This window comes from Lepidochelys kempii, chromosome 10 (genome assembly GCF_965140265.1).
Source record: "Lepidochelys kempii isolate rLepKem1 chromosome 10, rLepKem1.hap2, whole genome shotgun sequence".
In the NCBI taxonomy this organism is placed as follows: Eukaryota; Metazoa; Chordata; order Testudines; family Cheloniidae; genus Lepidochelys; species Lepidochelys kempii.
In genome coordinates, this window is record NC_133265.1 from 10,608,944 (window position 1) to 10,632,472 (window position 23,529).

At 39.2% G+C, this 23,529-nt stretch overlaps 1 protein-coding gene across 4 annotated transcripts in view; it reads right to left on the minus strand.

Annotated features, from left to right (window-relative positions):
• Positions 1–23,529, minus strand: part of SDK1 (sidekick cell adhesion molecule 1) — a 646,825-nt gene that overhangs the window by 196,348 nt on the left and 426,948 nt on the right. For all 4 annotated transcript variants that reach the window (XM_073361955.1, XM_073361954.1, XM_073361952.1 and 1 more), the window contains 5 exons: positions 14,371–14,482; positions 13,215–13,405; positions 6,088–6,171; positions 1,385–1,579; positions 104–220 (listed from right to left, as the gene is read on the minus strand). In XM_073361955.1, coding sequence (XP_073218056.1) covers positions 104–220; positions 1,385–1,579; positions 6,088–6,171; positions 13,215–13,405; positions 14,371–14,482 — 699 coding nt within the window. The remainder of the gene's footprint in view (positions 1–103; positions 221–1,384; positions 1,580–6,087; positions 6,172–13,214; positions 13,406–14,370; positions 14,483–23,529) is intronic.

Consider the following 23,529-nt stretch of genomic DNA (forward strand, 5'->3'; position numbering starts at 1 on the left):
TAGAGAAAAGTGAGAAGTACATGCTGAATGGACTCTCCCAAAGTATTCGAAGGGAGAACAGAGCAGGAATTCACTATGGTTTCACAACAGAATAAGTGTTTACCTCTTTTCCATGTTATGGCAGGTTTTGGAGCCCCGGTAACCTCACAGCTTAATACTGCAGTCATCCCTTCTGTAACAGTAGTGTCCACTGGAGGTCGGGTAAATGTTGGTATAATATCTGGAATTAAAAAAGTAAAAAAATTAATGGGATCATCTATCAAAACAATCCCTTAACTACCATCCTGGAGTGGTTTGCTTCCACTTTTATAGAGCCGATCGTGGAGAAGGACATGACACTAATAAATAAAAACCCTTCAGCAGTGACTGTAACCTTTCATTATTCATCTCCTAGGAATGATCTAACACAGTTTATTACCTAAACGGAAAATAAAATCTATCAGTGCTTGTACAAGTACAAGCAAGAGATCTTAATGATAAAAGTGGAAAGGTGTAAAATTAGTGTTTTGGGGAATACAGAAATCTAGATAAACAAAACTATTTGCTTTCATCTTCATAATACAGAGTTCTTTAAGATGAAAAGTAACTTGAAAATGACATTAACTTTCAAAGTTAAATGTCAGCCAAAAATAGTTAGAATCTGATTCTCATTCAATACATTGTCTAAGTTTTTGCTTTCTTATTTTCCCCCAGGTGCACTTTATTACATTTTTTTACTGCCGCTTCCCACATAGATATCGAACTGTTGCAGATCTGTTTTCTAAAGCCCAAAGAATTCTGGTCAGTTCTTGTATATTGTCCTTGAACTTAAAAAAAGCTCATTACATTGGCAACCATGGAATTTTCCCAACAAATAAGATGACAGAGTGATTCAGTAACTAAAACATTTAACTTATTTTTCAACAGTAAAAACCATGTTTTACTTCGAACTTCTGACTTTATGTGTGTTTTTCCCCCCATGCAAAATATACCTAAAGTCTCATCCTACACAATCATAAAACAGTAGCATGAATTATATAAAGCATTAGAATAGGAAAACTCAACCATAGAACTAAAAGGAAGAGAGAGAGACCCCAATTCTCCTCCCCCCCATTTTTTTTTAAGCAATAAGGGCCTGATCCAAAACACATTGACGGCAATAGGAGTCTTTCCATAGACTTCAGTGTGCTTTGGATCAGGCACAATGAGTGCATTAGCTCTAGAACACTTACAAGGTTATGGAAGTGCAGGTGTTGCCTCTATAGATTTAATTCAATCAATCTGAATCAATCCACTGCACCCACAAAGCTGTCCAGAAGACTATACAAATGATTGTGGCCCTTCAATCAATTATCTGAAATGGGAACATTGCTCTCATTAATCATTACCATAGTTCCTTACTCACTGGTTACATCCAGATAGGTGTGAGTCTGTATTTCTCCAGCTTTATTACTGGCAAAACACTGAAAGATTCCGGAGTCATCAGGATGCAGTCCCTGGATCTGCAGCCCCCCATTCATTAGCACTTTGTAACGAGGATTTTGTAGCTCGTTGATAGGAACAGAGTCCTTATACCAGGCTAGAGTGGGAACAGGAATGCCTACATATCGAACAAAACCAATTCACTATTATTCTTTGCAGATCACTGAATATTCTGTACAATCAAAGTACGCAGCAATGCTATATTCAAATATCTGAGCTCAAAATTGAGCCCAGTGTAGCCTAACTTGCCCCACCCAAATAGATATATATATAGTACAAAAGCACCGTTTGATCAATGGTAAATACAGGTCATGTTATCAACGACAATGATATACTGTAGAAAGCGTGATGACAAAAACAGCAAATAATCATAGAGTGTGGAGATAACCCTATGATGTTTTCTTCCTCATAATCATACTTCACACCACACTTGGGGAAAAATGTTTTAAAACAAAATCCTGTAAATGTAAACCATAGCTTGTGACATAGAAATTCCTATAGTGTAGTTTCATACTGAATAAAAATCTTATATGCCGCTACAGTCAAATTGTCAAAATTAAAAGAAAATGACAAATTACAAATTAGCAATGAAATGTTGAAGTGACTATAATAAGTATTTTAATTCTTAATTTAACCATCCTTTTAATGATAACTGGCAGTGTATCTTTAAGCGATAATGTACAAAAAGCATATTGTATTCAGTAAGACTGTTTTAAAATTTTTATTTTGATTCATTTTCTGCTTCACCCGTGGTTGAAACATTTATGCATTAATGCAAACCAAAGTGTAAACAGAAATCCTACCTTAAAAATAACACCTCCTACTGTGTATTACTCTTTGCTTGCATGCACATTTATATAGAAATACTGGCAAGGGTTTTCACTTATGCTATAGCCACTTCACACCAGTCTGCTGCACAAAAGTGGCTATAAATTCAGCAGTTCGGGCCAGTGGGGGATTTCCCCTTCCTCGTGGAGTTATCCAGGGGTGTAGGGTAGCCATAGAAACTCCTATGCCACTTCCAGCATGATGCCTGCATTGTCCTCCCACTCCAGCAGTCCCTGGCTCTTCCTGAACAGCCCCCAAGGGCCTAAAGTAAAGCGGCTGTAAAGTTGCTTTACTTTATGATGGAATTGGATGACCCCAAGATTGGGAGGGCATAAATGCTCAAACTACATTGGCCCACCCCTAGTCTCCACCACAAGCTGTGTTGAGCTTATGGGCACAATTGGAATTCAGCCCAGAATCTGAACCACTGACTGATTCTAAGGTAAGAGTCACTGTCTCCTGGTGTGGTCTTTGGATGGGTCTCTGCTTCTCCTGACTGACCCTCCTTAGTTTGTTCTCAGTCAGGTCAGTTCCTGGACCCTCACCACCAGTTAATTTTATCAATCCTTCAATTTTAGGCCTTGCAATTGCCTGGCTGTTTTCTTAGAGGCAGCATTGTCACCTCTTTGCTACCCCCCAGATCTTTCTGCCTCCTCTTCTAGCTCTTCACTCTCCTCTTTATAGCAGGCCTTGTTTTCTCTATTGGTTGCAGCTGTGGGGGCCTGCCTCCATGACTGGCAGCTCTGGTAGCTGCATGGGGGTATGATCAGGCTGTTTGCTTTAAACAGGAGAGACTCTCCTCCCTGCAACTCTCCCATCTATACTCAGTATGGGGTTTGTAGACCACAATGCAGTCCATGTCTGTCATCCATCTGTCTACCTTATACATCTCTAACGCACTCATCACAATAATATCTAGGCAACTGAATTAGTCAATGGGAACTGAAGTTGCCTGATTTTCAGAGGTGCTGAGCAATCTCTGTGTCTCACATTTGTAAAGTGGGGATAGTAGTTACCTACATCACCAGGCAGCTGTGAGGTTTAATTCCTTAATGAGTGAAATTCACTCTAGTGAAAGACTTTTGCCTCATTTAAGCCCTTAGGATGGGGCTCAAGTGATGCATAGAGCCTTGGGCAGACAGTGAATTTCACCCTAATGTTACCAGACTTTGAAATCCCTAGATGGGAGGCACTATAGAAGAGCACAATATTACCATTATTTTGAAAATCCCAAAGTTACTAATATGACATGTCAATTTGTATCTCCTTTCAATTTTACTAATCCTCTGGGTGTGGACAAAGTTACATTTACCCAAATAAAAATGCACAAAAAAATAAGAAAAAGAAAAAGGATATTTGTTTCATCCTAATGTTGTTTATACAAACATGCATCCGTTGCCAAAATCACCCCTGAAGCTGATAATCGTCTCAGAAAGAAATCCTCTGTACATGGTGTGTGGTGTTTGATATTAATAGATGCACTGTACCACCATGCAACAGGCACAATTTCAATTTCATACAACAGCCCATATACAAAATTAGTATAAACTCTAATGTTCAGAATTCTCAGTGTGTGTGTTATTCATCTTTTGAAAATCCCCCTGGCAAATACAAATTATCACTGAGTAATGAAGAAACAGAATGGAATAGTCCTCCTGATATGAAAGAGGCTGGAAATGATTTCAAGTTTAAATTATAACAACTCCATTTTCCCACACATTAAATTTGATGGGCATTCAGATAATGAAACCTGGCATTCAGTACTTTGACCCCTACCTTTAACATTAGAATCATTCCTCAAATCCCTTCCCACTAACAATATTAGCAAAAAAATCCTACTCCTATAATCATTGTGAAATACACCTTTCCATCACTACCTCAGATGACAAACTGAATATTACCATCTCTTTATTTCCTGTGTTTCAGACATGGATACGTTCCCCTACCCCACAGTTATGAATCTTATCTCATATGGATAAACAAGGATCTTATCTAAACATTTAGGAGCCTGTCAATAGCATTCACTTGGGCTTTTAGTGATCTTAGAGACAACTGCCTCGAAAATTGTACAAAATTCCCTTTTTTCATTTTGCAATGAAAATTTTAAAAATAGAAAAAACAATTAGGAATTTTGTCTTTATTCCTCCCTGAGCCTTCCTAACAGAAAATCTAGAGAAGGAAACATTTTAAAGATCTTTATTCCTCCATGTAAGCATTTTGCCAACCCTTAGTCCTACCTTGCTGTTTGAGGGGATGCAGTGTGATCTAAAGACTCATAAAATAAAATTATCATAATAGTTGGCATTTATAGAGTGCCATACATTTTCCAAAGCACTCTGCCAAGATTAGAAAATTAATCTAATGGTTAGAGAGGAGACTGGGAGCCAGAAAAGTTAGACATTATTCCTGGCTTTACCACTCACTATATGACTTTGGGCAAGTAACTTAACCGCTCTGTGGCTCAGTTTCCCCACCTGTAAATAGGGCTAACAATCTTTAACTATCTTATAGCCATGTTCTGAATTTTAGCAATTGTAAGTGATTTGAGAACATGAATTAAAGACTAGAGAAGTTTAAATTATTATTTTTGTTATTTATTTTTTATAGCACCAGCATCTCCCAGTGGGCTGCTGATGTGTCCCACAAGTATCCTTCCATCTACTTGTCTACACAGGAAGAACTATAGTCTAATTAACTGCACTCCCATGACACCACCAGTGAGGCCTGCAGCTCCATACTTTCTATAAGTAAATAAGGAACAGGATAAAAAAAGTGCATTGCAAATGTACAAAGCATCAAGAGATATACACCACAGCCTGGTTACAGTATAATTGGATATAGTGAAACTCCATTTATGAGGAAGTAAAAAGCAAGTCTGTGCAGGTTGCAATTTTATTTATAGTTAATTTCTACTTATACTGTGAAATTAATCTGTCTCTCACACTCACAGTGCGCAAAGGCTGAGTGCAGAGACCTCCACAGGATTGGGAATCTGAGGCATTGAGAGGCTAAATGACTTGCCAAGTTCATAAGTCAATTCAGTGGCAGAGTCTAACATAATATTCAAGGTTAGAAACTTGCAGTTCACTGTTCTAATCACTAGATTATGATGCTTCCTGTTTTTTAAGTAGAGGGCATGCTTCTGCTTCTTTGGAATTGTATCGAAAAAGGCATTTCATTTTAAGTCCAGTTGTAAGTATTTTGCGGGTTGTTATGGCATTAAAACACCTTCCAATTAAAAACGGAAAGAAAGAGTGCTTCTGCAGAAGTGTAACTACACTTGAACATTACTGCAACTGACATTTCTACTCAGTGTAAAAAGCACCATAATTTTCAACAAGGAGGTTTAAGTATTGGAATTATTGATTGTTTCTCGGCGTCCCAAGTTATGAGTCCCAAAGCCATTGTTTTACCTCAGTGAATTTACTGACTCGAGACCCTAATCTTTTTTAGCCAACTACAATTCTAGAAAGTATCCTAAAGCAAGGAACATGAAGAGAAGGAGCAGGGGCTATTTTGCCCAGCAGACAAGTAGCATTAATGTTGTTACCCAGCTCTTATACCAAAATTCCACTTACTTGTATCACACGTACAAAACAAAACAAAAAGAACAGCCCAATTTTCTAAATGCGAAGGGGCAGCTCCTCAGCTGCTGTAAATGGTCATAGCTGAGTGAAATCTACCCCAAAATGTTAGGAATTGGTATTGGGTGCTTTGTTCAACAGAGGGTGCATTTATTTTTTCCAAGCTTGAACTCATTTTAAGCAGCTTCATATACTTTATGTACTGCGCACTCACCCATTGCCTGACATAAGAGGTCCACTGTTTTCTCCACCTCGGCCAAAATTCGACTCTCAGGCTCAGCAGTGAAATAGGGTGGCTCTTTAGAACAGAAAGGAAATAAACAACAAAATGAAAACTGAAGTTGATTTAAAGAATTTAATATAGTTTCCTCGCAAATGCTGTATTTAATATAGTATAATACAAATTGCCTAGTTCATCTCCTGTTTGGGGATCATGGGAGGGCTTTTTGTTGTTTTTTGCTATGATGAATATGAATTTCAAAGATAGCTGAGCCAATGCCAATTTAAATTTAGGATTTCACACCACAAATTAATACTCAGTGCAGGGGCTACTTTTCATTTTATAGGTTTGAATCATGGAATGTTTTAATTCTCTGTTTAGAAGGGCCACCCCAAGAGGTTCATAAAGGTTTATATTTACAGCATAATATTTTATAGAATAGTTTGCTTCAGTATCTAAGCTAAACACCAGCTTCTCACGAAGTAATGAAGCATGTCAAATAAAGTGCCATACCATGTCAGTGACCCTATATCAGAAAGTAAGCACAGTATATTAAAAAATAACCCTAACAGTTTTATTTGTTGAAAGCAAACAGATGTAATGCTTTAATTGAACATGCAGTAATAACCAACAAAAACGGACAGTTTATCATTAGGACTAAACAAAAGACATTATAGGTTGCATTAAACAAAGACTAGACATGGGGGATTGTAGAACACACTGTCATGTAACTACTTAATCTATGCAGGATAAAATTTCAGGAGTCTCCTGTCAAAGTCCCACAGGCATTAAGGTTGCAGTGATTATCATGGTAACTAAAAACTGTCATACTCTACTCAATGTGATTATCATCTGAGTACTGTTTTCAGAAGCATTTTATTTGATTATAACTACAATTCTATCATATCATAACTAAGCACAAACACCATGCACTGATTGCCTCTTAAAAGAGTGGAAAATACAGAAAAAGGGATATAATTTGCCATGCATTTTCCTCTCGAAGAATACAGATATATTTGAGAAAAAGTGTAGTGGGTTAAAGACGGCCCAAGGTAGCTTTAGGCTGTCTACATCTCAACCCCACCCCAATAACATATAAATAATTCCACGGTCCAGACTTGCACACTTAGTACTAACTAAATGGCATGACTTGTTTTCATAAATAGAATAAAATCATACAACAATCTCAATGTATATTACATTACAATATTAATTAACTATTCCTCACAGTACCCTTGGTGGTATACTAAGTGTTGTTACACTCATTTTGCAGAGACGTTAAGTGACATGCTCATACCCACACATCAAGTCAGTAAAAGAGCCACGGTTAGAACTCAGGACTCCAATCCCCCCTCCTCTGCTCCAACCACTAGAAGAAGGGATATCTGAATATAAATAGGTAGTTTTAATAGTTGTTGAGGCTTTTTATGTACTGTTGACATTATTCTGTAAACAGTCTCCCCACAATCCCCTTGGGAGCCTGCAAAATCTGATACTATTCAAACCTCTCCCACATAGAGAGTTACAAGGAGAATGATTTTAAAATTCTAAAGATAACAGTCAGCATCCATTACACACCCTTCAAGCTGCATCTGAGATGTGTGACCTAATCCAAGGTCCATGCATGGAAGTCAGAAAGAGCAGAAAAAGCCCCAAACATTCCACCACAAGCCAATACTCCATATCAGTCACAAATTCAGCCCTGCATATTTGAGTGGAAACTTTGGAATCTATCGCCATTATTAATGTAAACTAAATTAGCCACCGAACATCCTGTAAGGAAGATGGGACTGGCGGCTTTAAAGTAACTTAGAGTACAAAGTATGAAGGTGGATAAGAATCTGTCCATCTTGGGAGTAGAACCATCTCATACACCCAGTGGTGAGCTGGAGCCGGTTCACAACAGTTTGCGTGAACCAGTTGTTAAATTTTTCAGCCGGTTGAGAACCGGTTGTTAAAGGGGTGGGCAAACTCCTGTCCTGCCCGTCCCGCCCAAGCTCTTGGCTCCCCTGACTCCTGACCTGCCCATCCCGCCCAACCTCTCAGCTCCCCTGACTCCTGTCCTGACATTTTGCCCAAGCTCTCGGCTCCCCCTGTGAATTTGTACTCACCTGGCGGCACTGCACACCTTTGGCGGCATTTCGGCGGCAGGCCCTTCACTTGTTCTGGGCCTTGGGCGGCACTTCGGCGGCAGGTCCTTCAGTGCCGTCGAAGACCCAGAGCGAGTGAAGAACCTGCCGCCGAAGTGCTGCCGAAGACCCGGAGCGACTGAAGGAACCGGATCGTCAGCTTCTGGCAGCTCATCACTACATACACCCATGTCTATACACAAATGTTGATAACAGTTTCCTGGAACCAGGACTTTTCTTTGTCTGAAATCAATCACAGAACTGTTATAAACCTACACAGACTACCTCCAGGTAGTTGATAATGTGGTTTGGAGAATATGAATCTCAGGAAAAATCCCTTTCCATGTTAGCAACAATTGTCTTCAAGCATGGTTGTAACTAGCACACTTTTGTCCCCAGAGTGGGGAGAACCTAATACCTTCTTATGTGATTGCATTTTTAATGTATGACAGACACCTGAATAAATCAAATAAATATACATCTGAAGGATCTTTGTAAAAAATTAAAATAAAGAAGGGAGAAAGGTACCAACCACAGAATAAATCTAATGAAATAATGAAGCAAAAAAGATTCTTAAAAGGCTGACACATGGATTCTAAATACAGCTCAACAGTCTGCGAAGCCCAGGAACAACTCAGGTCTACTCTTTCCAGATGCTTTAGGTAATCTCCCCAAAGATTTTCCCTTTCTGCGCCCCTGAACTCAAGTCTGGGCAAGTCAAGTGGCTTTTATATTCAAGGTAACTCCCAGAATTCCCTGCCTTGAAAGGGCCATGTATTGTATTTTTATTTCCTCTATGAAAAAACAGAATCCTTAACTAAAATTCCCTCCTCTGGTTTCTAGGCTTGGTTTGTGGTGTCCTTGCTTCTTACTTTGAGGGGCAGTCATGATGGGCCACCTACCTGTGTCTGGCAACCAAACTGTAGTTCATCTCAGCTTCCAACCAGGTCAGCCCTCTGTAGTAACTTTATAATTGTTTTCAGATTGGCCTCTGAATCCTGTGGACTCGCAATGCTGTACCCTTGATGCCTGATAAAACTTCATGCTGCCTTCACAAAAGGGGAAAGGCCTAGACGTCTCTCCCATCTTTTGTTCCGTATTGCCCCCTAGGATCTTATTATTGGAAATAAACATACCCAGCTAGGATACAAAAGCTCTCTCAAGGGAAAACAAAGAAGGAAAAGAAAAATAAAAGAAAGAAAATGCTGGCCAATGCTTCCAGCTACGGAAAGAATACTGAAGAAAGATTAATCTTCCATCATGTAATTTTCCTCTGTTCCATCATATTTTCTTCAATTCCCTTATACTTGGCACAAAATTTTATACTGCTACTCTGTCCCAAAAGACCATTCTGATGTCTTTGTATTGCTGCTTCTCTCTCTCTCTCTCTCTCTCATTTTGTTCAGATTTTGTTTTCAATCTCTGTCTGCTTTAAAGCACAATCATTTTCATTTTCCACACTTTCTCAGTCCTGGAATTCATAATCTCCCATAGAAAAAGTCAGTTTAAAAATAACTGTTAAAGTAATTTGAAGAACTGGAGCAAAAGATTTTTAAAAATTAGCTCAGTTTTTAAATGAGTCTGGTCATGAGCAGACTCTTTCAATAACTTAATCTTCAGCTGGTTAGTGGTAAAACAAATGTGCTTTTATCTAGTCTGCAACAAATCTTCCCCAAACTGTTACTCTGCCAACTGAGGAACATGCTACCCTTTAAAAATTTTCTAACATCTGCAGCTAATAAACCAGAGTTTGGAACCGCCTCAGTTTATCTTTGCTGTAATAATATGAAGATGTCAAAAGGAGAGTTTCCACCTTCATTGGAAAATGGCAGCATTGCAAGAGGCTAGCAGGCTTTATACTTGTGAATGCACTGTTCTAACACACTATGTATTCAGATTTTGCAAATTCTATGTGTGACTTTAATATACAACTCAAGTGTACTTTAAAAACCTGAACTTGCAGGTTCTACTAGGGGTTTAAATTGACCACAAGCCCTTCAGCATTGGATTCTTTTGGCTTCTATTAAAAGTCGGCAGGAACTAGACATGCTCAGTACCTCTGGAAGGGCTCTTAGTTGCATGACATATTGATTGGGGAATGGAAGGAATCATGTGTTTTATAACATTTTGTCTATTTTAAATCTGTTCAATGTTCTTGATATCTTCTCCTTTTTGCTGTTCAATATGGTAATTGCAGGGTCTACCTAGCCAGGTATGCATCCATCCAATACTTATATGGCTCTTATCACTACATCGTCTGAGCATGTGCATTTGATATATCATAATAACTTAAAAAATAAAAAACTGTTCAATTAACACAATTTTTTGTTGTAAGCATGAGATTGCTCATTAAATTAATTCCATATTATCTTGCCCAGAAGTGCAGCTCTTGATGTGATGTGGTATCAATTTGTGCATTCTACAAATATTTTATACATGTAAATAGACAGGCATACTTGAGTCCCTGTAAGTGCTACTAAAACAGATTTTAATAATATAAGTGATTGGGAAACACCTCGAAAGGAAGCTCAGAGAAAGAATATGCCATTAGCAGAAGGAGCCTCTGCTGTTTGAGTCTTATCTCCAGTTTCCTCCAGAATCCATTCCCTTGCTAATTAAACAGTGGCTCTGTTCCATTTTGGAACTCTGAGGTTGAACAGTTCTTCATGAATTAACTACTAATCCCTTGATTCTGCTTCCTGTTTGGAATTAGACATCTATCCTGCTGTTCAAGAAACTCATAAATAAAGAAACGTAGCAGGTAATGCTGACACATTGAGTAAACACCTGCAACTAGAGTGTCTTGTTCCATCAGGACAAAATAAAAGTAATTGGTAACCAATTTGTTTCTGCTTTCTTTCATCTGTTTGTTCATATCTATTGCTCTTTTCATAACTTCATTCCCTGACGGCCCCCTAATACTGGGCTAGAAATAAATAAAACATCTAACAAGAAGAGAGTAGACATGCTCCTAATCAAAGGTGGCATCACCATTTTACTATGAGCCCCCAGTGATTTTTTTTCTCAGTTTTAGTTTAACTATATTTAAGTACCTTTTACACTGAGAGGCTGCTTTAAGTATTACAGTAGGCAGGATCCGACAGCATAGCAGCAAAATTAAACTAGTCCCAATAAAATCTTATGAATAAAAAAGGGCTTAAATCAAAATCATAAATAAATGAATTGTGTCCCTGCTCCTTAAAGGAAGAGAGGCTGCAAGGTAATAATTGTAAGAAATTGAATACAGAGGAAAGAAGCTGGAACTAAAGTTCATACAGGAGGATCTAAATATAAAGGGAAAGAGTGCTGCAAAATGAAACTGGAACACATCTTGCTAGAGGAAGGAGCTGTTTCTCATCTTACATAAAGTGCCTTAAAGCACTTTTACAGAATGAAGCCTATATGCGAGAGTCTTACAATATAACATTTTCCATTTAAACTATAATGTGCAACAAGTACTATATGTATCAATTCTGATCAACATCAACAGCCAGGGTGTCATTAACAAAGCAATAATCTACCTATCTAGGATACTTGTATGGCTGTAATTTGTCCTGATATCTGATAAAGAATCAAATTAGATCCAGAGTCTGAAATCAGCACTGGCTTGTAATTCAAAAGCTTCTCTTTTCTTTTCCTTTTAAGAAATCCCACCAAGCTTGGTAAAGTGTCCAGTGTGCTCAACAAAAAAACCTGATGCTAGGAGAGACTTTCATTTAGTCACCAACATTTAGAAAAGCTCCATATTTAAAGGATTGGAGCAAAACCACTGTATTATTACAGTATGCATTCTCTTATCAAGCCAGACACAATTCTGCATTTCTTTAGTTGTTTCCCCAGTGAGCATGCCTACACCTCGATTTGCAAGATCTTTATTTCCTCTGAATTGTAACCAGACTGCTCCTACCTAATCCATTCAATAAAGCCACAGGTTTAGTGCTTGAGCCTTCACAATATCTTCCAAAGTGATGGATAATGGATATTGTTGAGGCCTGATCCTCCCAGGTGTTTAGGCCCTCCTGTGTGGTAATGAGCACCCCCACTGGAGTCAGTGGGAGTTTAGCACCTAGAGCAGCTTCAAAGATTGAGCCACGATTAATTAGTTAAGGGCCACATGGGCAACCCCAGCTGGAGAAAGTTTAATTTACACACACACGTTGCTAATTAGTAAAAACTGGAAAGGAAACATAAAAAAGTCCATGATAAATTCATGGGCATTTAGTAAGCTGCTATAGTTTAAAAGTTTAGCCTGAATGTAACAATGCAGTTTAAGTATTAGAGCCCAGAGACTAGCAGAAATATGCAGTGCTTAATTTGTGCCAGGGCTGAGCCCCATCACCTCTAGGCTTGGTAGTTCATAGCCCCAGCACAACTGGGCTTGCTACGTCAGTTATGAATGTAAAAAAATTGCTTGAGCCCCAGCACCTCTTTCATTACAAATTAAGCACTGGAGACATGGCTTGTTACACTGAAGTTCAACTTTCGTCTTTCTCTCTCTCATTTGACATCGGCCAGCACATGTGCCTGGGAATGTCCTTCACTCTGGGACTAGAATTTGCAAAGGGCAAATTTCCATTTGTCCAAAAGCTCTCCTAAAAGATCCTCTTGCAAAAACAGCAACATGACATGTTAAAACAAGAAGTAAGCAAGTTGGAAGTTAATCAGGATTTAATGTAGCTAAAAGCCGAGATGTGGAAGCTGCATGATAAGGATTTTAGTACTGGGTTTCCCCAGCTTCACGATTACATTTAAGTTTGAAAGGGTATTCAGAGTCACATCAGTGCTTAAAAAAGTATGTTTAATTAATTTATATTCATGGAGACGAACAGCAGAATTAATTTGGAAGAAAATCCCACTTCACCTTGTTTGTCCCATTCACTGAGGATAGGTTCAGATGTAAGGTTGATGAAATATTAAAATATCAATTCTATTTCCTATTATACCTGAGTTCAAACCCTGCTTTACTATAAAAGAGACTGCTTTCAGAATTACCCATTATAGAGAGGAAGGCCTTTGCTCTTGCTGGCTCAACAGTGCTGTCTTTCAACTCTGCCTCACAGAAGTACATCCCAATATCAGCAGTGGTTGGATTGGTGATAGTAAGACGTCTCTCAAAACTGTTAACCCCACTGCTTATTTTTATTCCATTTCTCTTCCAGGTCATGCTCAGTTTCTCAACGGGTCTGTGGGAGTAAAAAACATTCAAATTATCACCAAGAATACACAGAGAATATAACTCACCTAACTCTCCCAATATCCCTGGCAGATTGATCGACACTTAAAAATAAATTCAGACATAACTCTGAGGTCTTAACAATCACTCATCAAGGGTACAGACTGCTCAAGTACTACTGAACAAAGATGGCTAGTTATTATAGCAATGGAACTTAAGCGCTAATGATTTGGTTTGTCTAAGCAAACAACATTAAAAATAAATACTACTATGGGACTCAGCTACATGGGAGAGGCTTTCATTATAGCACAATTACAGAGGTAGCACTAACTGTACCAAGAACATCTCTGACTTCAGAGGGAGAGGAAATCAGCTGGACCTCTTATCATCCAAAGGCCCCAGCCCTTTACCTCTCTTAGGATTCAAGCCTACTCCCAACATTCAATTGGCTTTAACAGGAACAATTTCTAGCCTTTAGTGAGATTCCTAACCTACACTCTACGTTATGGTATGTACAAAAAGTTAATTGTAAAAACTGTAAGCTGAGAACAGCTGTAACAGGTAACTGCAGTACTCTGCCTTGTCCATTTTATCTATGTGGGGTGAGGAAAATACGAGGATCCCCTTCATAATTTAGTGTAGAATATTAATCTATAACTGTCATAGGATTAACCACTAACATTATGGACGCCTGTTACAGAGTGTTTGCTGATGGGCCAGTGTCACATTTCTACCTCCTCATTTTTACTCTGTTGCAGCATAAATAAAGGTGGGAAATTAATTATGTTGAGTTTCTTATTTTCTCAGAAATAATCTATATGTTAAACAAGTAATATGGATTCCTTATCAGTCGTGCAAAGCAAGCTGTGTGCTATATTCTGCTTATTACAACCATGAAATTAAAAAAAAGAGGTTCTCACTCCATTTTTAGCAGAGGACAGTTCCTTATTATTACTACTACTATATTTACAATACCTTGCATTGGCCACACATTCCAGTGTGATTTCACTGCTCCCTGCTACCACACTGGTGTTGCGTGGAGGGACTACAATGACAGGAGCCATGGTGTCAGACACATTGCTGGCATCTACAAAGGGCAGAAAAAAAACCTTGTGAAAACACTGTACTTTTGCAAACAGCAATGACTTAAACATTCCAGGAAAGGATCTCAGAAAATGACACAGCTGCAAATTTCACTCTTATAGATTCACAGATTCATAGACACTAAGGTCAGAAGGGACCATTATGATCATCGAGTCTGACCTCCTTCACAACGCAGGCCACAGAATCTCACCCACCCACTCCTGCGAAAAATCTCACCTATGTCTGAGCTATTGAAGTCCTCAAATCGTGGTTTAAAGACTTCAAGGAGCAGAGACTCCTCCAGCAAGTGACCCATGCCCCATGCTACAGAGTTGCAATCTCCTCATTAGAAGGAGATCTTCAGTATGGTCATTTTCATTTACTTTCATTATACTGTACAAACACACACTTTCAAAATGCCCTGCTGACAATAATTCAAAACACATAACTCACAAGGACTACTCCCAAATATAAAGCAAACAAATTAAGCATCCTGAAGGTTTTCAACTGCTGAGCACTTATTTTTATCAAACCCTCGCTGACTTATATTTTTAAGACCTTTTCATGTTTTGTTTAATCTTACAACTTCCATACCATTTCAAAAGAGCCTGCCAGTCTTGCATTAGTTCTTTAAAAAGATTTTGTACACCAGGGAACAAATATGAAATTAACAAAGGAACATATCAGCAACTTCAATCAATTTTTTCTTATCAGAGAAGTAAATAACCCAAATCTGCTTCTCTTTTGTGAGGCATCAAACTGTAAATAATTTAGCTTATGCAACAGTCAGCAGACACTAGAAAAATGATAAAAAGGCTGGTGCCTTACTTGTTTCATTTTAAATTTTCTGTACATGCATTTAATAAGTGAATTAAAATGCCGAAGTATTATTGCCTTACTTCTAGCTATTCATTTGGAGGGGAGGAAAGGGTGGGAGGGTAACTTGAATAAGAGAATAATGAAAGATTTCCAAAAATAAAGAATTCAATAAAGGAATTATCGAGAAAAAAAAATGAAAATACATCTAAACTGAGGCAAATCCAAACTGGCTCATCAAATGCTTTACGCTAAGGAGGCTTACCAATGCAAAATCCATCATTATTGGTAATGGCAATGGGAAACTGGCAAATAAAAGGTACCAAACTCTGCTGTCTCTGACACAATGATATAGCCACAAAGAGCAGAAAATGGAAATACATTTCAGTGTTTATCTAGTGCTTCAAAAAATCTTTGATTCTCTCCTTCACATTTTGGACGGAACAGGCCTTTTAGTAGACAGGCCCATAGACATTTAAAATGGGGGTGGGTGGATGAGAAGAGAAGAAAGCAGCATTTTGCAAAACAAATACTCTAAATCTCACAGTGACAAGATTTTTACTCTTTAACACATTCTCAGCCGACAGGGGAAGGCACAGGATGAGAGAAGAAAGCATGTCATTCCACCTCAAGCCCCAGAAGTACTTAAGTCCATCCCCGTTCACAACAGCACTTAAGCAAGTGTTCAACTTTGGGCCTGTGCCAAAGTGGCATCCTCAGCAGAGGTGCTTTCCTGAAGTAAGCATTTAGTAATTCCTCCTTTTCAGTATATTTACACCCAAAGCAAACCACTAACTGTTATAGCCAAAGATCCCACAAAGATTTAAATTGTTAGTGATTTTTACTTCTGTTTCCATTCAGAACTCTTTTTGCAAAATTACTGGGACTGCTGGGGTGGCTATTAGCAGGTGGTAAATAACTGTTCTCTACTGGTTTTGTGTGAGGGGAAAATTAGCAGCAGTAAATGCTAAAAGGTCAACAAGCAGGGTACTAATTTTGTATTATTTACTACTTATCTTCACCTAGAAAAGAGGAAAACCATGTTCACTGCTGATCAGCACCTTTGGAGGACTGGCTCACACCACTCCAAAAACAACCAAAGAATAGAAGTAGGCTTTGTGCTACCGTCCAGGAGTTCACCATATGAAACAGGCTCTTTGTGCAATAAACAGATAAGCACAAGAGCTAGAAGTGCACTTTATTTTCCTTGCAACAAGAGAAACATAGGCAAGGCTTCATTTACTTCTTTATTACTAATTGTAATGAGAATACTAATGAATAGAATTTGAGCCATATTCACAATGTCCTAGAATAAATCTATGAGAAGAATTAGCCGTCTGATAATGGTTTTTGAACATGTGGGGTTAAGAAGATACAGATCTGGATCTAGTATATTTCTTTTGAATCATGACATAAAAAGCCAATATTCTTCTAACTGTTATCTAATGGAAAGCTAATGTGCCCATTACTATATCCAGTATAATATGCTGTATTCTCACATTATATGGGGCTCATCACAATGCTTGGTGCTTGGTTGCTAGGTACTATACCTAGAAATGTCAGTTGCAGAAATAATACATAGAAATACATAGAACACTAAATTTTCAAACCACTGTACAAACATTAACTGGGCAGCATACAAATTTGTAGTTCATACTCAAGCACAGTCAAAACGTTCCATTTGTACAACTAAAGAGTCACCTGCTGAAATCCACTATGGCCCTGCTCCTGCAAATGGGTCTCAGCAGGGGCATCCACATGGTTCCCTTTGCAGGATGGAATCCATAACATTTCATTGTGTGTGGCCAATACATGATGAAGCAAGACTAAAGGCTCTCGGAAAGTATAAATCTCAACACAGTTTTAACCATGTAGTGGATACCTATGTGCCCATAACATACCTTAAGGGAAATCCTTTTGTAGAAACCTACAAAGTACAATTTCAGAAAGTACCAGAACATCTAAATTTAGATAGAAAGGAAATAATACCATAGAAATAGCATGTAAACCATTTTTCAATGCAACCTGGGAGAAGTGGACCACCAATTTCAGATAGGTAAGACAGAAACTGTTCAGGTTTTCTATGCACTGTTGTTTTGGCCATGTTTGTCCCAGGATAATAGAGAGACAAGATGGGTGAGGTAATATCTTTTATTGGACCAACTACTGTTGGTGAGAGACACAACCTTTCGAGCTTACACAAAGGTCTTTTTCAGGTCTGGGAAACTAATTCAAAGTGTCACTGCTAAATATAAGATGGAACAGATTGTTTAGCATAAGTAGATAACACATATTTCAAGGGACCATTCGAGGTACAGTGACCCATTAACAACTCTCCATTCATAGGGAGGAAAGGAAGGGGGGGAGTGTTAGTTTGTTACAGATTGTTGTAGTAAGCCATCAATCCAGTATCTTTATTCCAGTTGTTCTCCTACTGTGGGTCGGAACCCCAAAGTAGGTCACGACCCCATTTTAATGGGGATGCCAAGGCTGGCATTAGAGTTTCTGGGGCCTGGGGCCAAAGCCAAGCCTCATTGCCCAGGGCCAGGGCCAAAACCCAAGGGCTTCAGCCCTGAATGGCAGAGCTCAGGTTACAGGCCCCCCACCTGGGACTGAAGTCCTTTGGCTTCAGCTTTAGTCCCAACACCCGTGGCGGTGGGGCTCAGGCTTCGGCATTGATCCCAACACCCGTGGCGGTGGGGCTCAGGCTTTGGCTTTGGGCCCCTTACCCAGGATGGCAGGCTCAGGCAGGCGCAGGTCTTAGACCCCCTCCTCCTGGGGTCATGAAATAAAGTGATCACGCTAGATCTGCCTCCTCCCGTACCTTGTGCCGGCAGGGATCAGGTGTCACCAGCTCTGAACCAGCACAGACGGCCCTCTGCTGTGAGGGATCTGCTCACTCACTCCTGTGACGTCAGAGCTGGAGAGGACTCATGTCACAGCTGCGGGGCTGGTGACACCCAGTCCCTGCAAGCATGCTCAGTGTCACCAATTGATATTTTTTTGGTCACTTTCAGTGCGTCAGCTGAAATGTACAATTACAGATAGTTATAGATTAAAATCGACTCCTACACCAAGCCTACTCATGAGAAATGCAGTCACCTCAAACTAGGCAATCAAGATTGCATCGCATACAATCAAATTCTTTCACCGTGTGTTATATACAGTGTATATGTTACAAAAGTACACCCAATTTTTAATAAAAAGTGAAGTACCCCTCAAATACTGAAATCATAAAAGCAATAACATATTTTGTAAGACTCTGAATCTTCAAACACTTCTGCATGTGCTTAACTTCGGGCATGTCACTAGTTCCATTGAATTCAATAGGAATGCTCATGTGCCTGAGGTTAAGCACAAGCAGAAGTGTTTTCAGGATCCAGAGCTTTCTATAAGAAAATAGAAAATATATTAAGCATGTAAACCCATAGCTCTTATGCAAGACAATATTTTATGTGAGCTGTTTCCATTGTCTGACAAATTTGAAGAAAACTTATAGACAATATAGACAAACTAACAAGAGCTTAGCAGAAACATGAAATAAGCTAAGATCCATCGTATAAATATGTCCAAATGTTTAAACACTTAACAGTCTTACACATTTTTAAAAAGTATTTTTTTTTTTTAATGACTTTCATGCAGACAGAAAGAACTGTTAGTTTTAGCCCTAGGGAAAGATTAATGGAGAACTGAACTCCACCCATCAGGAAACTTGCCTCAGATACCCTGGCAACAAGGCACGTTATATATTATATTACATATGACAGAGCCTAAAATACAGAGCTGAGAAGCTTCTGAAATCTTTGAGGGAGTTCTCTAGAGCCCAATCCGCAAGAGTAATAAGAGACAATTTATGGGGCTCCACAGAGATTTAATTTACCTATAGAAAATACATTTTGGGCAAGATCTTGGCTTTTTAAGCCAGAGCCCTGTGTGGGGGATGGTGCAGGGTCACACTGCCCAAGAGAGGCACCAGAGTGACTGGACCCCATGCTGGAGAAATCTCTCCAGGTCTCTCCTTGCACTCAGGGAGCGAGCACTCTGCTCCGTCATTCCCCACAGTGCACCAGCCTTGTATCGACAGGCTAGGAGAGGGCATAGAGTCATGTCCCAACTCTTTTGCCAGGATCCTGCTCTGAGGAAAAGCAGACGTGAGCAGTCCTTGTGCTACCCAGATGCAGAGAATATAAGGACTGCTCTTGTGAGTGACCTCTCCCTGCCTGTATAAAGATGATCTAGATAGCTTTCTATCCACCGTATAGTCCATTCATCTAGCCCGTACTTCTTTAACTTGCTGGCAAGAATACTGTGGGAGTCCGTATCAAAAGCTTTGCTGAAGTCAAGTAATAACAGTGTTAGTAATATTAGACATAGTGCATGATGACTGCAATGTTGTTTTAGCTATGTTTGGTCCTAGACTACTAGAGAGACCTTTTCTGCAGAACTGCTTCCTAGCCATTTGGTCCCTAATCTGTAGCGGTGCATGGGATTCTTCCATCCTAAGTGCAGGACTCTGCACTTGTCCTTGTCAAACCTCATCAGATTTCTTTTGGCCCAATCCTCTAATTTGTCTAGGGCCCTCTGTATCCTATCCCTACCCTCCAGCGTATCTACCTCTCCTCCCAGTTTAGTGTCATCTGCAAACCTGCTGAGGGTGCAATCCACACCATCCTCCAAATCATTAATGAAGATATTGAACAAAACCGGCCCCAGGACCGACCCTTGGGGCACTCCACTTGATATCGGCTGCCAACTAGACATGGAGCCATTGATCACTACCCGTTGAGCCCGACAATCTAGCCAGCTTTCTATCCACCTCATAGTCCATTCATCCAGCCCATACTTCTTTAACTTGCTGGCAAGAATACTGTGGGAGACTGTGTCAAAAGCTTTGCTAAAGTCAAGGAACAACATGTCCTTGGGAGGTTTGGGAGGTTCACAGAGACAGCTCTCCAAAAGTTATGAAAACGGTGCTTTGCTGCACATGAACATCTGGGGCAAACATTAAGAGTCACTTTCTGCTGGAACAGGACCCCATTTTTTTCTTCTAGCCCATGTGTTTCATGTACCCATTTCATGTATTTATCACCCCCTTTCTCAACAATGTATTTGAGTTAATTTATTGTACTACCTGTTAGTGTTTCTAATTTAAACAAAGGCAAACAGAATTGCCAATTAATCTGATGAATAGATAATGAGAAAAGCAGAAAATCTGTTCTAAAACATTAAATTCAGGCCAGAGAGTTCAGTAGTGGAGTAACCAAAACTGAGGAAAGAAACAAAGAGGAAGGGCTGGGTGCCAGGCATGGTTGTATTACCAAAGATAATGACAGCTTGCATGGAAGCCTAGATGTGGGACCTTTTACTTTTTGCTGTCCAACAGCAGGAAGAGAAGAAAAATGAGACAGAATATAGTGCCACATTTTATTTTCAATTTCATCTTCATATGTACAGTCATTTTTACATGCAGTGTTGTTGTAGCCATGTTGGTCCCGGGATATTAGAGAGACAAGCTGGGTGAGGTAATATCTTTTATTGGACCAACTTCTGCTGATGAGAGACACAAGCTTTCGAACATACACAGAGCTCTTCTTCAGGTCTGGGAAATGAGTGTCACAGGTAAATATAAGGTAGAATAGAATGTTCAGCGTATGTAGTTAAAACATACTTCAAGAGACCATTCAAGGTGAAGTAGCTGATTAATATCTCTCCAGTCATAGGGCAGAAAGGGAGAGAAAAAGATGGGGGGGGGGGTGGAAGTAAGTGGGTTACAGATTGTTGTAATAAGCCATCAAGACAGTGTCTCTATTTAGTCCTTTTTTTTTTAGTATCTAGCTAAATTATGAATTTAAGCTTCCAGGCTCATCTTTTGAAGGTGTTGTGCAGGTTTCCTTTGAGGATGAGGACTGAGAGGTCACATATAGAGTGATCGCTTTGTGAAAAGTGTTCATCCGCAGATGATAAGATGTTTGTGTCTTATTATTTTAGTGCACTAGATATCTGCTAAACAATCTATTCTACCTTGTGACACTCTGAGTACATTTCCCAGACCTGAAGAAGAGTTCTGTGTAAGCTCAAAACTTGTCTCTTTCACCAACAGAAGTTGGTCCAATAAAAGATAGTACCTCACCCACCTTGTCTCTCTAACCATTTTTATCTCATTTTATATACTTCAGGATTCTTCTCTTTAACAAGAGAAAATAAATAAAATATGACAATTTGACAAACAATCTAGCTGTTTCTTTCCCCCCTCATTTGTAACATATTTGAACACACCTCCATTTCAAATGAATGAGATGTAACAAAGAAAATGTTCTCATCTGCCATTTCTTGGGCTAAGAAAAATGACAGGGATAAAGAAAAGCAACTCTGCTGACTCTGCACTTTGAAAGGGTCATTTTAAGGGGTGAGGAGCCACTTTCAGATAAAATTACTTCAGAAATCATGTAAGATTAAATAATAGCTTAATTTCTGGGTATAAAAATTGAAACAACAGCTGCCAAGGAAATATCTAGTTCAGTTTGGTCCCTTTTCCTGCAAAGTATCCATGCTGACCCTTACATTCGCGCACAGTTTCGCTAAAATCAAAGGAAATCTAGGTGGTTCATGGAGGTGGATCAGGGCCTTAACTGTTAAAACAATTCTGGTTTATAAAATTCGATGCATTCACAGTTTAACGTTTGAATGGCAGGCTGTAACAGGTAAAGGAAGAATCCAGGTGATGAGTAACAAAATTCTTTGACGTAAAGACTTATTTTTTTTAATTAACTTGTTTTAATGTAGATGATTTTCAGCTTTGAAAATAAATGGTGCAAAGTCAGAGCATACTTTCTTTGCAAATCTGGGAAACCTGAACAGTTAGTGTCAATCCATACTAATCAAAAGATATTAGCAGAAACAATAGAGATCTGCAGGTCATTCAGGCAGAATCTGTAGGGGATTCCTGCCTCTCTGCCCAAAACCCTCTGGAATTTCTGCTCAGGAAGGGAATTTTTTTTAATAGAATGTTGGGCCAAATCCTTCTCACAGTACTCACATTGAGTACTACTGAAGCTAATGGGACTTCATCATATGTGTAAAGTGAGCAGATTTGTGAGCTACAAGGAGAGTCACCTCACTATTCCTGAATCAAGTTTTATAGAAAACCAGTGCTTAATTTTTGCCAGCCCCAGCACCTCTAAGCTTGGCAATTCATAGCCCCAGCACCTCTGGGTTTGCTGCATCAGTTATGAAAGTAAAAAAATTGCTCGAGCCCTGGCATTACAAATTAAGCACACAGCAAACCCATTAGAGCTTACAAAGACTACGTCAAAGATGTCCACCCTTCTCATCTGTTTATGCTACTGCCATCACCACGATGTCTGTGAGTGCATTTGTGGCACCTTAGAGACTAACCAATTTATTTGAGCATAAGCTTTCGTGAGCTTATGCTCAAATAAATTGGTTAGTCTCTAAGGTGCCACAAGTACTCCTTTTCTTTTTGTGAATACAGATTAACACGGCTGCTACTCTGAAACCTGTGAGTGCATTTGTTACTGATCACATTCTAAATGCCATTTTTACCCTAATTATTCAGAACAGTAACAAATTCCTCAGTCATCTGAACTGCACTAAATCAAGAGAATGTTGACTGGCTAGTTTAGTGGTTCAGTGATTAGATGGTTAGCATATTACATTGCAAAAGACCCAGGGAAGATCCTTGACACTGGTATTATTCCCTGAGCAGCCAGGGCTAGATTTGCTGAAGTCAGTGGAGCTCTGCACCAGTGCAAAGGTCCACCCATGGGGATCTGACTGCAGGACAAGGGCTATCAGAGTTTCTTATCTGTCTTATCCTTCCACATAGTCCAGATTTTAACATGGCAGCTTCCTAAGGTTCTCACTGAAACTGTTTACTCTCTCATCCACTTGCCCATGGACAGAAAAAGTAAAATGTCAAAAGTCCTAAATGCTTTTAAAAAAATAAAAATCAAAGAATCCATGCCTCCAATGACAAAAAGGCAGCTTTAGTTATAAGTTTCTAAAAACCACCTGTTCTTTACATGATAAGTGATCCACCAAGGAAAATCAGTCATTGGATAAACGATGTGTCAGTCAAAGCCATCCACAGAAAACCCACCCCCAGGTCCCTGAAGAAATTTAGTTACATCTAAATGCTTTTCATACATGAAAATGTCACATAACACCACTTCAAACCCTGTAATTCATGAACATGAATCCATTTATTAAAGGGTG